The following is a 15010-nucleotide window of genomic DNA, read 5'->3' as shown; positions in this document are numbered from 1 at the left end:
TGATAGCGATAGCATCCTAACCATCTAAAACTAACGCATGTTAGTGTTTACTAGCTACCAGATTGATAATTCGCTCATCTACTAGCTGATTCATGAAGATAAATAAATGGAGGACCAGATAGTTTCCGTAACGTAGCCAGGCAGACAACAGATTAGAAAAACTAAAGATAGTATGCAAGCAATTTACAGTTACTTACTAGTTCAACAGCATGACGGCCAAGTCAGCATCGGTCTGGTAACACTCCTCCTCCATTAGCTCACGCCAGCGAGCAAACGCTCGACCCATATTAATCCTCGTCCTGCCTTTCAGTTTATCACTCTCCCTTTTCCTCTTCCGACTCTACTCCGACAAAACCTTGGACTTCTTACGTTTCGCTGCTGCTTCAGCCATGACGAAAACAGACGCACGAAAACAAACGCGCTGGTTGGCCACATTTGAGGAAGTGGTGGGCGAAGTGACGTATGCCGTAAAGCAGTCGAATTTTGTAGTTCTTTTTGAGCGCTGGTTACTACCCGCACCGCGAAGTTACATAGTGCCAGTAAAAGCGATACAGACCCCGTCAGGCTCTGGCAGACGTCTCATTCAACCTATTGTAAGTCGATGTACTATCACAAGGGTCTTGGAAATATATTATGAAGGTTGAAAAGCTACATGTTGTTACTTTAAATTTCTCCCTATTAGAATTTTTCCACCTAACGCTTTCAGCTCTGTGATAGGTTGTCCAGCTATTTAAAATTACAGAGGGCCAAGCAATAGTAAATCAATGATAGAGTAATTTAAAATGACAGTAAAATGCACAAATCATATCGTCCCTCTAAATGGGTGGGGTTTTTCATCACTAACTTTGACAAATTTGCCTGCCTTCGGGAAAACTATTTGTGGAAAAAAGCTGATAAAATACTTGCGCTGTTCACTATGGAAACCGCATGTAACATTAGTGAGGAGGACATTGTTGCTAATTTTTTTTTTATCCACACCATTTTCAAGATGAACTTTTAATGAAATTTTGGAGTTAATTGGCAAAGGAAGACCTACACCAGAGCTTAATTTGGTGCAGAAAACCAAAGCTTCTGAAAGCATTGCAACCCCATCAGTTACAAGTGATTTTCCTGGATGACAGCATCAACCAAGAAGCAAAAGCTTTACTGCTGGAATTGTTTGCTGTTTGGGTAAGTTAAAAATCTATAACTTTTAACTATAAGTTTAATAGTTTTAAAATCTAATAGGCCACCGCACCAGCATTTTATATATGTTAAGCTTTATTGGATAAAACAGTCATTTTGCAGAATCTCTGGTCAGTAAATTTACCAACTCAGTACCATTATGCACATTTGCTGTAATTCCTCATAATAGACATAATAGTCATAAGTTTATTAAAGTCTGTTACATACATTTAATTGGCTGATGTGCCAATCTAATAATATTATTTATTATAACATTGCTTGTTTGTGGTGGGTTCACTGTAATTTGCTTTGCTATGAGCGCTGTCATGATACATTGGCTTACATTAAATTTTGATGGTTTTATTTGTCATATGTTTTTGCAACCTGGCCATTTGTCACCATATTCCACTGAATTACACACACCGATGATGTGTGAATGCAATTGTTTGTAATGAGGATTTGCATTTTTGTTTTTGATAACTCTCACTGTACTGTTTGCCTGTCAAGCTACGGTTCGCTACTGCACAACCATAAACATGTTCTTTTTCTTCTTTTCTGCGTTTCACTTCAGCTCTTGCTTGCATGCAAATAAAACTGATTAATTTCCATCTGCTGAATGAACTTTACTTGCTTAGCTTCAGTGGTTGCCCACTGAAACTAAGCAGGATTGAGCCTGGTTAGTAGGATGGGAGACCTCCTAGGGGAAGGATGTCTGTGTGGATCCTAACGCCCAGGTATAGGGATGGGGACACTATACTGTCAAAAAGCACCATCCTTCAGGTGAGACGTTAAACCGTGGTCCTGACTCTCTGTGGTCATTAAAAATCCCCATATATAATGATTGGCTTCATCACTCTGTCTCCTCTCCACCAATAAGCTGGTGTGTGGTGGGCGTTCTGGGGCAATATGGCTGCCGTCGCATCATCCAGGTGGATGCTTCACATTGGTGGTGGTTGAGGAGATTCCCCCTTCCATATGCAAAGTGCTTTGAGTACCCAGAAAAGCGCTATATAAATTAAACAAATTATTATTATTAGATGTATTGTACACTGAACAAAATTATAAACGCAACACTTTTGTTTTTGCCCCCATTTTTCATGAGCTTTTCAGGACCAGCCACCCAGACAGCTGCTGCAACAACTGGTTTGTATAACCAAAGAATTCCTGCACAAACTGTCAGAAACCGCCTCAGGGAAGCTCATCTGCATGCTCGTTGTCCTCATCGGGTTCTCGACCTGACTGCAGTTTGTCTTCGTAACCGACTTGAGTGGGCAAATGCTCACATTCGATGGTGTCTGGCACTTTGGAGAGGTGTTCTCTTCACGGATTAATCCCAGTTTTCACTGTACAGGGCAGATGGCAGACTGCGTGTATGGCGTTGTGTAGGTGAGCGGTTTGCTGATGTCAACTTTGTGGATCAAGTCGCCCATGGTGGCGGTGGGGTTATGGTATGGGCAGGCGTATGTTATAGACAACGAACACAGGTGCATTTTATTGATGGTATTTTGAATGCACAGAGATACCGTGACGAGATCCTGAGGCCCACTGTTGTGCCATTCATCCACGACCATCACCTCATGTTGCAGCATGATAATGCACGGCCACATGTTGCAAGGATCTGTACACAATTCCTGGAAGGTGAAAACATCCCAGTTCTTGCATGGCCAGCATACTCACTGGATATGTCACCCATTGAGCATGTTTGGGATGCTCTGGATCGGCGTATACGACAGCCTGTTCCAGGTCCTGCCAATATCCAGCAACTTCGCACAGCCATTGAAGAGGAGTGGACCAACATTCCACAAGCCACAATCTCAACCTGATCAACTCTATGCGAAAGAGATGTGTTGCACTGCGTGAGGCAAATGGTACTCACACCAGATACTGACTGGTTTTCGGACCCCCCGGACCCCCCCCCCCCCCCCCCCAATACAGCAAAACTGCACTTTTTAGAGTGGCCTTTAATTGTGGCAAGCCTAAGACACACCTGTGCAATAATAATGCTGTCTAGTCAGCATCTTGATATGCCACACCTGTGAGGAGGATGGATTATATCGGCAAAGGAGAAGTGCTCACTAACACAGATTTAGACAGAATTGTGAACAATATTTGAGAGAAATAGACCTTTTGTGTACATAGAATAAGTCTTAGATCTTTGAGTCCAGCTCATGAAAAATGGGGGCAAAAACAAAAGTGTTGTGTTTATAATTTTGTTCAGTGTAAATATAGTTTTTAGGAATAAATGTTACAACAGCTTGCCATACTTTCCCCCTTCTGATTATTGTGATGCTATATTCTTCCCAGAGAGAGAGCTGTTGTTTTTACATTCATTCATACTTTTTTGCACAATTGCAGTAGTGTTGCACTGTAAATCCCAGCTGAACACAAAGAGTGTTTGCGAAGAATGCATTGTGTGAATGTAACATCTGTTTGTCACTTCATTTTGCCTCATGGTTGCGTTAGTGGTGGATGAAGACAGGTCAATGAATCATCCTCTCTACATGCATTGAGCCAACCTGCCTGCACAGCTGCTTTGATTCAACATGACAATGTATAATGACAGACTAATGCCTGCTGTTTTCGCTGCATTGTTTTGGGGATGTACAGAACACACACCGTTAAGAAAGGGTCACAGGACTGCTTATGGATTATTAGTACTGTTGTGAAGGAGATTTGGTCACAAGAGAGGGGAGAGTTAGTGACTTACTTTACCCATAGTACTAGTACCCATTTTAGACATTGTATGTTGGTAGGGTTTTCATAGCTGTTTAACCATTGAATTAGTGTTTATACCTTTTCTTATAGTATTTTATTACTCAGCTCTTTGGAATAATTCATTCTGATTTGCCAATCTCAGCATTCTGTGGTCAAATATTTTTATATGATGACTGTTAAACTGCCTAATTGATCACTGTACATTACGAGAGCACAATATAATCGTTTTGTGTTTCTCAAATCCATATTTCATGTCCATTTATTTATTTATTTCCTTGCCAAGTAGTCATGTAAAAAAGCTGGACAATGTGCAGTCATAATTGCAAAATAAACCCATTCAGGGTGATTTAAGACCTGTATTGAGGTTCAGTTGTGGTTTATGTAAGGGATAATGTACATCCAGCTGGTTGTTCTCTCAAAATAACCCCCGACAGGATGATGAGGACCCCGACGCGAAGCGGAGGATCAGCCTGAAGGGGGTTATTTTGAGAGAACCACCGGCTGGATGTACATTATCCCGCTTATTACATGGCTACTTGCCACATAAGTAAATAATTAGACACGAAATATTGATCTGAGTTGAAATATTTTATTAGGTCTTTAAACGCAAAGCTTGCGCAGAGAGAACCGTTGCAGCGCAGAAAGTTCAAACTAAACGGACATTTTAGAGATACGGTATACAGTCATTCATATCACTTATTACACAGCATTTCACCACATAATTACTGTATTGATTTCAGATTAAACTGTTTTAAAATCGTTCCTGTTTGTACAAATCAATAGTCACAAAATGGCAGCAGCTGCGTTTGTATGAAACATGAGAGAGTGAGTCCACGATACTGGATGGCATACTTAAATAACTGTACACAAAATATTGATTTGACTGAGTTTTAATATTTTATTAGCTCACCAAACGCAAAACTTCCACGAAGGAAAAACATTCCTAGCAGGCGTAGGCTATAGCACTGCTGAATTCAGTGACCCGGATGAGCCTGCGTTATCTGTTTAGAGCGGTTGTTATCTGGGAATAACTTACCACTGGATGGCGCGATTGACCAATCAGAATCAAGTATTCCACAGAGCCATGTAATAAATTGAGATAATGACCAGCTGACTGTTAATTACCCCTGACATGCAAAGTGAAAAATGTTTTAGATGATTATATTATTCTATAATTTAATAATATATGGGTTTGTTGTATAGATAATGTTTAGAGTTTTTGCTTTCGCTACAGTGTTAAAATGTTAGAACAATGTGCAGAAGATGTTTTCCCATTGTTTATGATTTTGAACGTTTGTGAGTCTAAAGTGATCATTAAAACACAGTGCTTTCCAGATAATGTACTTAAATGTATTTAATGTACTCAAACTAAGTTTTAACATCATGGGCACAATTTTTAATCTAAAGCATGATTCCACGGCGACTAGCGTGTGGCAGCAAGAATCCTGTGATCCAACTCTTTTTTTGAGCAGCTCTGAAAAATGATACTTCAATCAAACACTGCAGCATGAGCTGAAACGGAGGCTATAGTCTTACGTTTGGGATAGTTAAGTTTGAGCCTAAAAGAGAACACATTTTCTTCCTCTCACCAGTTTCATAATTTAGTGCATACAAACGACCCAAATGACAAAGAGAGAAAAGCAATTACTCCACACCATGTTTCTTATTTGTAGGGGGAATTTATACCTGATATCTTTCTAAGAAAATGGCAGACTGTTATTTATGAAACCTGGGCATTGTCATCGGCAAAGGTGAGCTAAAAGTGTTTTTGATTATGGCTACATAGTAATTTAACTTGCCCCATTCGCAAATTAACCTCCATGCCATTATGATTAACACTTTGAACAGTGATTAGTGCTTGCTAATGCCAACATTACTATTACTGATGCTGTGTGTGCTATGGACATGAATGATACCTTAAATCATGCAGCCTTTACAAACGGTAAACCATTACAAAGAGAGTGACACAGTTTTGTTATAGATTAAAGAGCTTATGTATTTTTTTTTCTTAATAACCTGTACCCAGTAAGTGAATTTTCGACTATGAACAGATGGTGTTTACAAAACAACAAGGTTATGTTGGGTCATTGTATACTGTATGCATGTGCTGCAGCTGAGATGTCCACCAGGAATCTTGATTGTGACAGTGGCCTCTAGAACAACCTTCATCTGCAGTACACACATTCCCCTGTGCTGTATTATTATTGCTTCTCATTCTGCAAAATATTTTCTTTTTTCATCATCAATGTGCTACACACTAGCCAATAAATAAATAAATAAATAAAATGACAATATATAAAAATAACTTTTAGGTACTCTATTCAGTGTCTGATTAGAAATCCTTTAAAAAGTGTATTTTGACTGTCTTTTTAAATTATATGTTACATATGATAAGCAATGCTACAGATTGTGAATTTAAACATTTATTGGTCTTTGGAATTTTTTTTTTTTTTTTTTTGCTTATGTTTTGCAAAAACCTATTAGATTACCAGCCTAGCATATTGTTAGCCGATTAGCCTGCTAGCTTAGCCTATAACCTATGGACATTTACAATTGTATTGCATGTTTTTCATGCATTACAACCTCATTCCTACACGGATTTAACTCTACAGGTGAGCTGAATCTCTACAGAAACACATGTCAAACAAAAATAATTTACTGTTAATCAGGCGATTTATTAAGTGGTAAGTTTTTGTCTAGTATATGCATAGTTTAGCCTGACTTCGTCATACTCATATTCTAGTCAGAATGTGAGTCTGATACTGCTCCATAGAGATTTGATTATGGGGCGTCTCAACCGAACCAGGAAAAAAAAAACTCTGCACTCAATTGGATAGACCTACAACCAATCAGAGCAACGGAGTAAATGACGCATGTTCTTCATTCATATTTTCAACCAACAAAATGTCGCGGCTCTCTGTTCCTCTTTTAAAATGAATGCGCTGTGGATATCTTCTATAATAGACGCGATGGCGGAATCTACACATGATGTTTCATAAACAAAGTTCGGGAGGAGCACGTACAAATAATCAATCCAATATCAACTTGTCATCAAACAATACCATGTCTAACGTTACCCTATATCAGCATGAGGAAGCATATTCACTCTGTCAACTTACCTAGTAGGGGGGGGGTATGGCTACCGAGCCCACAGCCCTCTCCTCGGACAGCACGTCATATACGTATTTATTCTATCTGACTTATTTGTAAGTGTGAACTCGTGAAATCTCAATTCTCCAGCTGCAGTCGTCTTTGTTGTAAACTAATTCAAATCAAGCGCTCTTTGGTGACGTGGGTGATTACGTAACCGCAGATCATCTGTCCATCATCGATTAAAGCCCGCCCTGGCAATTTGATTGGCTCGGCCTTTTGGGAGCCGAGCATAATTACTCCTCAACGGATCGAGTCCAGACCGAACTTCCCGACCCAAAAATGTTGTGGGCGGGGTTCGGGCTGGCACCCAGGCTATGCATAGTTAGGTAGCACTATTGGATGCATCTATCAGACTGAAAAAGTTTTTGTGAAAATCTTTCCAGGATTTTTTTAATATAGAGGTGTGTGATGAGTTTTGGGTACTTGTGTGTGAAATTAGACTTCTGCATATTTTATTATTTCTGAAATGCTGGCAAGAAAATAGTTCCCTATATATCTTTGTGTGTATGTGTGTGCATTTGTTGTATGTGTGTGAGAGAGAAGATTGTAAACAGGTGGAGTGTAATGTGATTGGTGGAGCTTAAAGGGCACAGCTGACTGAGTCATCACCCAGAGGCTGCATTTAACGTCATACACTCTCTCTCCTTCTCTTTGTCAGCATCTCTCCCCCTCTCCTTCTCTGTAATACCATCTCTGTCTCTTCCTATAATTGGCCCACCTCCTTCCACACAGTCTCCTCTTGTTTCCTATTTTATTTCATGGCTCTTTATCAATAAGCAGCCACACACACAGTACCCCCATTAATGTGCACCCCAACAGCTCAGTTAGCAGAATAAACATCTATGTTTGATATGTCCTATAAAAATCCTGACTAATGTACTGTAGCCTTCCTGTTTGTTATACTGCATATTTCTCTCACCCTCTTTATCTTATCTGTCTGCCTTTTATTGTTCACCTCTGCTGAACCCATTCTGAATTGTCCTGATCTCTTCTATCCCCTCCCCATGTAGGACTTTAATGAGAGAGAGAGAGAGAGAGAGACATCTTGGCCCACAGTTAGAATCTCCCGATAACTGTAGCCTAGCTGAGCACATCAGTGCATCTCCAAATCCACGTGTGCTCTGTGCTCTTATCTCAGACAGCCTGTTTGCTTGTTAAAGATAACCGACTTGCATTTCAGGAACTTTTTAGTATAAATGTATTTTATGGGTTTATGTTTGTGCATTTATATCTGTTTATATGGTCCCTCTGTAAAGAAACGTACTCGGTTACAAACGTAACCTTAGTTCCCTGAGATAATGGAAAAGAGTATTTTGTTGCTAGACGCATTGGGAAAACTCCTTTTTCTCCAAATACTGAAACCTTGTTACAGTAAATCACGCAGTGAAACTGTACGAGCCAATGGCTGTGCAGCGGAAATACACAAAACTATGGCGCTGAAGCCCTCCGAAATGGGCGGGGCTACCATCTATATAAGCAGGCATTTCGCCGTAGGATCTCAGAATAGTTTGACTGAAACGACTAACGCCGAGTTGTGCAGCATGATAGTATGGCCAGCTGTGCAATACTTATTCCCGTTATCTCTGGGAACCATGGTTACGTTAGTAATCAAGTACGTTACCTATCGATACGGTTCAATGGTATTGGGTCGCTAGACACATTGTGAATCCAGTCCAATAGTGCCATGATATAATTGCTGAACGACAATTGTTCTATGGCCCTGGCCTAAGACACTTGAGGATATGGCCCTGAAGGCAGCAAGGCTAAGATAGGGCGAGGTACTCGTCCAAGACTAAGGTACTACTATGTCGGAGCCACAAGGGAGGGCTTGCAAGTCACCCACTCGCTTGACCAATGCTATGGATAGCAGGAGGGTCGTCTTTAGCGAAAGGGATCACAACTCGGCCGACTAGAGCGACTCGAAGGGAGGGCCCCTGAGGGCCCTAAGGACCCTTGTTAGAATAGTGAGGGGACTAGATGGGTTCAGCCTTCTGGCCCCCTTCAGAAAACAAACAACTAAGTTGTGCCTGCCTGTAGACTGGCCGGCCACAGGAGCATAGGGGAATTGGCTACGGACCAATGGAGCCATGACCGGTTCCGTCAGAGAGGGGCCACCAGAAGGACTGCGTGTCTGTCCTCCCTGATCCATCTACCTGAGGAAGCAGCGCGACCGGGGGAATGGCATATAGAGTAAGGCTGGGCCATTTGTGGGCCAGCGCATCTTTGTCTTTTGAGAAAAATATTGGCCAGTGAGACTTGTCTTCTGAGGTGAAGAGGTTGACCTCTGCCCTCCCGAACATACTCCAGATCATGTGAATCATGTGAAACCATTCTTCTGAGGACACATTGCCCCGATGCCAACGCGTCTCGATCGCCCCCCGTTGGTTGGTCCCAGCATAGGTCATAATCCCCACCCTTTCCATGTAGTCTAATGGACGCGATGGAAACTAAACAATCAAATTACACTTCAAAATAGTTTTTTACAAAGATGTTTTCTGTCCTTTTAGGTAGTTTTTATCACGCTGATGTAAGTTTAAGTGTTTGTTTTTTTAAATAAGTTTGGTCTTAATTATTTGATGCTATAAAAACGGGAATGTGTAATGAAATCATGATTGACAGTTATGATTGACAGCTTCTCTAAAGGAAGTGGCTGAGGCACCAACAGACTTTTTGGGGGATTTTCAGGAGGAGATTGGAGCTTCAGCTTTAATTTCTACACGTCCATGCTTGTCAGCTTGCTTGCAGGGCGTCGCTAAATCATCTTTCTCTGCTGCTCTTGTTCGATGGCGAGAAGGCTTCTTCTGTCCAGCGAGGAGAAGATCTTCATAGCTGAAGGAGAATTATTCTGAGATCCTACGGCGAAATGCCAACTTATATAGATGGGTAGATATATAGCTAGATATTTAGCGCCATAGGTTTGTGCAGTTCTGCTGCACAGCCATTGGCTCGTGCAATTTCACTGCATGATTCAATAAGGCTTTGGTATTCTGCGAAAAAGGAGTTTTCCCAATGCGTCTGGCGACGCAATACAAGCGAACCGTATTTTTCTTTGTTTGTGGTGTTTTTTTTAATGTGCGGTTTAAAAGATTATATGAAACAGTTGAAATCACAAAAATAGACTTTATAATCAGGATTTCTGTCCACCCAAAAGTAACAAACACTGATTATTCCACAGATGTAACTGAGAAAACAAATGCTTTTAAAGATTTGATGCCACTAATCTACTGTATAGAAAATTTTGACCTATAGAACACAGAATGACTTTAATTTCTCTTTTATTCCTCACCTCCAGGCTTTAGCTTGAAAGTATTTAAGCACAACCATTTGTGGTTCCAGCGTCTTGACCCTTGACTCTGAAGCAGTGATGGGACGTAAACTGGACCTGTCCGGTCTGAGCAATGATGAAGCAGAGCATGTGCTCAGAGTGGTGCAGAGGGATATGCAACTCCGTAAGAAGGAAGAGGAGAGACTCAGGTAACAGTAATGTGAGACATCAGTCAAGATTTGATTTCTTTCGCAAGTTTTAGAACTTGCAGTTCTTAAGTGCGTATCTGATTGTGAGATTGTGTTTGTGTGTTTGTTTGCATTGGCTGATGAGGAAAAATAAGGCACTCAGTGAAGTTGCTCTGATGACACTCATTTCCTGTTGTTGCCATCTATAAGCCTCCTTTAGTGAAAATGTTGTCATAATTTGCTCTCATGCTAATTCAAAGAGAGTGCCTCAATATGTGCTGTGCCAGGTTTGAGGTCTTGTGGCCAATAATGATGTGATGAGTTGAATTAAGTGCAAATGTGAAATTTAAGAGCTACAATAGGGGCATGATTTTCAGCAAATAGCATCTTACATTTTGCTTTGTTTCTTAAACAAAACTTTAGAAAACTTGATATTGCGCACAAATCATATGGACCACTATGACGGTACTTTTTTATGGTTCTCTTTGTCTTCAACAGATCAAGCTGCTACCTTTGTTGAATAGATAAGAGCAACCTGAACATTTTGCCAGTTATATAAGTCAAGTTTTTATATACAACAAAAGTTTATGAAAAAAAAAATAATAAAAAAAATCTTAATGAGCATAATGAAAATAAGATGATAGTGAGTAAATGAGTGGGTTTGTGGGTGAACTATCACTTTAATACCAATTTGGAAACCCATATATTTTCATACGGTTCGTTTTTGCTATCTGTCTTTATCTCTTATTGGTGTTGCTGGTCTTTTCTTTTCTTTTTTTTTCTTTTCTTTTTTTTTCTTTTGTCTTATTGATGCATTCAGAAATTTTAGTGCACTCTGCAGAGAATAACTTAACACAGGGCAGTAACTTTGATGTATGATATTTATGTTCTAAAGCTGTGGAACGGAAAATTATTGCTATTACATTTCCTTGGTGGAATGCACATGTGGATGTGGATTGTTCTTACGGCCAAAATATGGTTCTACTTATCCATCAGTTATCCACTTCAGTTTGGCAGTTTGTTGCAGGGTTAGATTGTTGGAGGGCAGAGGTTATGGATCTTGAGATTTTATAATTTTTAACATTGTCAGACTTGACTCACTTTGGTCTTGATCTTTTGGCTTCTTGTTTTGATGAGTCAACAGCATGACAAAAACCACTTAACGGCCTCACTGTCTGTGGAAAAGGATATATTTTCATGTCCAGTGTATTTTCTGAGTGCTTCTCAACTGGGTTGTGTATTTGTATCATGTTTTTTAGTCACGTTTTATTGTCTTTTGAGTTTTAGATAATATTTCATCATGAAATACTAATTCATTTTAATGTATCTTTCGTTCATTTGACTAGAGCATCCAGTTCATCTTAGTTCAAGCTGACTTGTGAAGAAGTAATACTTTTGTGTGTATATATGTGTGTGTGTGTGTGTGTGTGTGTGTGTGTGTGTGTGTGTGTGTGTGTGTGTGTGTGTGATTATTCTCATATGTATAGGATGCATTTTGTTGAGTTGGTTACTTTAATTGTCAATAATTTAATTGCATCCTCTCTCTGGCATAAGCTGGCATGTATAGATCCACCTGTGAAAATTATGACTGAAATTCAAGCCTTACTGGTGGACTTTTTGTGGGATAAATTACACTGGATTACCAAGAGCATTTTATTTTTGTCTAAAGAAGAAGGTGGACAGGGACTGATAAACTTGCAAAGCAGAACATCAGCTTTCTGTTTACAGTTTATACAAAGGCTTCTTTCGGGGTCAAGCTACTTTCGTTTCATTTCATTTCATTTCATTTATTTATTTATTAAGCACTTTTACACAACTGGTCATTGAACAAAGTGCTGTACAAAACACATAGACAACTATAAAACACACAACATTAACACCACAGTTAAATAACAGCAAAATAAACCCCTCAGTTTAATAGCCTACTAAAACAACTACTATACCCCATTAAATGCTGATGCTAGGAGGTATTCTTTAAGCTTGTGTTTAAAAACAGTTAGTGTAGGTTCCATTTTTTAGTGTAGGTTTCCTATTGCTACAAAAGCTCGATCTCCACTTCTCCGTTTTGTTCAAGGAGTCGTTAAAATCAGCTGGTCAGCTGACCTCAAAGACCGTTTTGGTTCATGTTTCTTAATCAGATTTGCCAAATACAATGGAGCCATACCATGGAATGATTTATAAACAAAAAATACAATTTAAAAATTTATTCTGTAGTCGATCGGTAGCCATTTTAAAGAGCTCAAAACTGGGGTAATGTGGTCTCTCTTACGAGTACCTGTCAAAAGCCTCGCAGCAGCATTCTGGACTAGTTGTAAACGATTAATCAATGTTTTATTTATGCCGACATATAATGAATTGCAGTAATCTAGTCTTGTAAATATAAAAGCATGAATAAGTTTTTCGAGATCACACGTGGACAAAAATGGTTTCACCTTCGCTATTAATCTCAAATGATAAAAACAAGACTTAACCACAGAATAAATGTGTTTCTCAAACTTGAGATCACTGTCAAAGAGAACTCCTAAATTTCGCACTAATGGCTTACAGAAGGGGGCTAAATCACCCAGATCAACAAAATTATTAGGAACTCCAAACCACACAACTTTTTCACACAAAGTTTTCTCTTCATTTAGTTTTAAAATTTTTAAAGATAACCATTATTTGATGTCATGTATACAGTCCCACAACAACTCTATTTGGTTCTTACTGTTCTTTTTCAGAGGGAGATAGATTTGCATATCGTCTGCATAAAAGTGAAAGGGGATTCCATGCTTGCTAAAGATTGACCCAAGGGGTAACAAATAAAAAGAGAACAAAATTGGGCCGAGAATGGACCCCTGTGGAACTCCACTGAGCAAAGGGGCAGGTTGAGAGTAATCTTGACCAGTATTTACAGAAAAATGTAAATATGGCTCCGTCGCATGGACTCACCGGTAAAATCCACTTATAAGAAAATTCAAAAGGGCTCCCGGTGAAGGACCACCTTTCTTCCCATTTGAGTGATGGTTTGAGGAAACGAGAGTAGGTCACATTGGAGGAGGTAAAACTCGCCTTCGCCTTTACCGCAAAGCCACCTCGCCGCCCGCGTCTCCTGCGACGTCTGTAAGCGCACAGCGGTCGGTACAGGTGGAACGGGAGCGAGCGCCCAGGTGGCAGGTAATTGAAACCAAATCCTTTCTGCGTGCAAAAGCTTGCTCCGTCCATTGATGATTTAATATCCAAAAGCATTTGCCGGTCATAGGTTATCAAGGCAGAGGAGTTTATCACACAAAGAGACATAATCACGAATAGAACAAAAACAAACTCGCAAAGCGAGAGATGGCATGCCATGTACACCGGCGCCATCTTATCTTATACTTTGGTTGGAGAGTGGCTGCATGTGCTATTTTACGGAGTCTGGGAGGCCTACAGATGGATAAATCTCTCTTTTTGTTAGACCCCCTAAAACTGGATGCCTCCAATATGCCAATTTTTTTATCAAAATCTTTTTCAAGTATGAAGTCTTTTTAATCAACAAAGGACACCGTGTACGAAATCACTCTTCTGGTTGTTAAACGAACCCATAATACATGGAGCTCGTTTGGATATTTCTGCTGTTGAACACAGTTTTCCTGGACTAAATTATGTCCTTTGCAAATCCAAGATCACCACCTTAAGACTTCTGCTAAATGTGGCTGGACCTAATTTCATGAACATTGAGCAAACAGCATCTCATTTGGGAATTTTTTCAACTCGTATAGTTGCTCAACTGATGGCAAAGTGGCAGTCTGCTCTTACAAATGAAGAGAGACAATTATTAACAGACTATTGTACAGGAGTAGAGACTCCTAATACTGAAGACCCTTTTCCGACTATATACTTGTCTCCAAAACTAAATGATTGTATGGGTTTGTTTTTAAAAACTGGGAAGTCTTTGTGTTTAGGTTTCTTTTCGGTTACAGGGAAAGTCTTGTACAAAGCTTGTGTTTTGGTTTTTAACAAGAAGATTTTAGATGACAAAGTGGATACACAATGGCGTTCTTTATTAAAATTGCATGATAATGTTAAGCCTGAATGGAGAGTTTTGTATAAGCCACCATTAACAAAGAGAGTAGGAGATATACAATGGAGAGTTCTCCATGGAGCAATAGCTGTCAATGCTTTTATTTCTTTTTTAAATCCTGAGGTGAGCTCTGAATGTCCTTTTTGCTTTAAAAGAGAGACCGTTTTTCATGCATTTATGGAGTGCTCTAGATTAAAGCCCTTATTTGATGTATTAAGAAGTCTTTTTGATGCTTTTAATGATACTTTTTCCAAGGAGATATTTGTTTTGGGTGCTAAATATGTACAGAAAATACAAATTGATTGTCAATTCGTAAATTTTGTCTTGGGTCAAGCTAAATTAGCTATCTATTCAAGTAGGAAAAATAAGATTGAACAAAGGACTGGACAGAATGTTACTGTGTTGTTTTCAACTCTTATAAAGTCTGGAGTTTTGATTTGATTCTAATTTTTAGAATCACTTTACGGGGTAAAGTCATCTTTT

At 39.5% G+C, this 15010-nt stretch overlaps 1 protein-coding gene across 1 annotated transcript in view; it reads left to right on the top strand.

Annotated features, from left to right (window-relative positions):
* Positions 1-15010, top strand: part of myripb (myosin VIIA and Rab interacting protein b) — a 426990-nt gene that overhangs the window by 16911 nt on the left and 395069 nt on the right. Inside the window, exon 2 of the mRNA XM_079862907.1 lies at positions 10325-10506. Coding sequence (XP_079719033.1) covers positions 10397-10506 — 110 coding nt within the window. The 5' untranslated portion in view covers positions 10325-10396. The remainder of the gene's footprint in view (positions 1-10324; positions 10507-15010) is intronic.

The sequence above is a fragment of the Squalius cephalus genome (assembly GCF_949319135.1).
Source record: "Squalius cephalus genome assembly, chromosome: 25".
Taxonomy (NCBI): domain Eukaryota; kingdom Metazoa; phylum Chordata; class Actinopteri; order Cypriniformes; family Leuciscidae; genus Squalius; species Squalius cephalus.
Note: the sequence above shows the minus strand (reverse complement) of the source record. Positions and strands in the feature narration are given on the sequence as shown.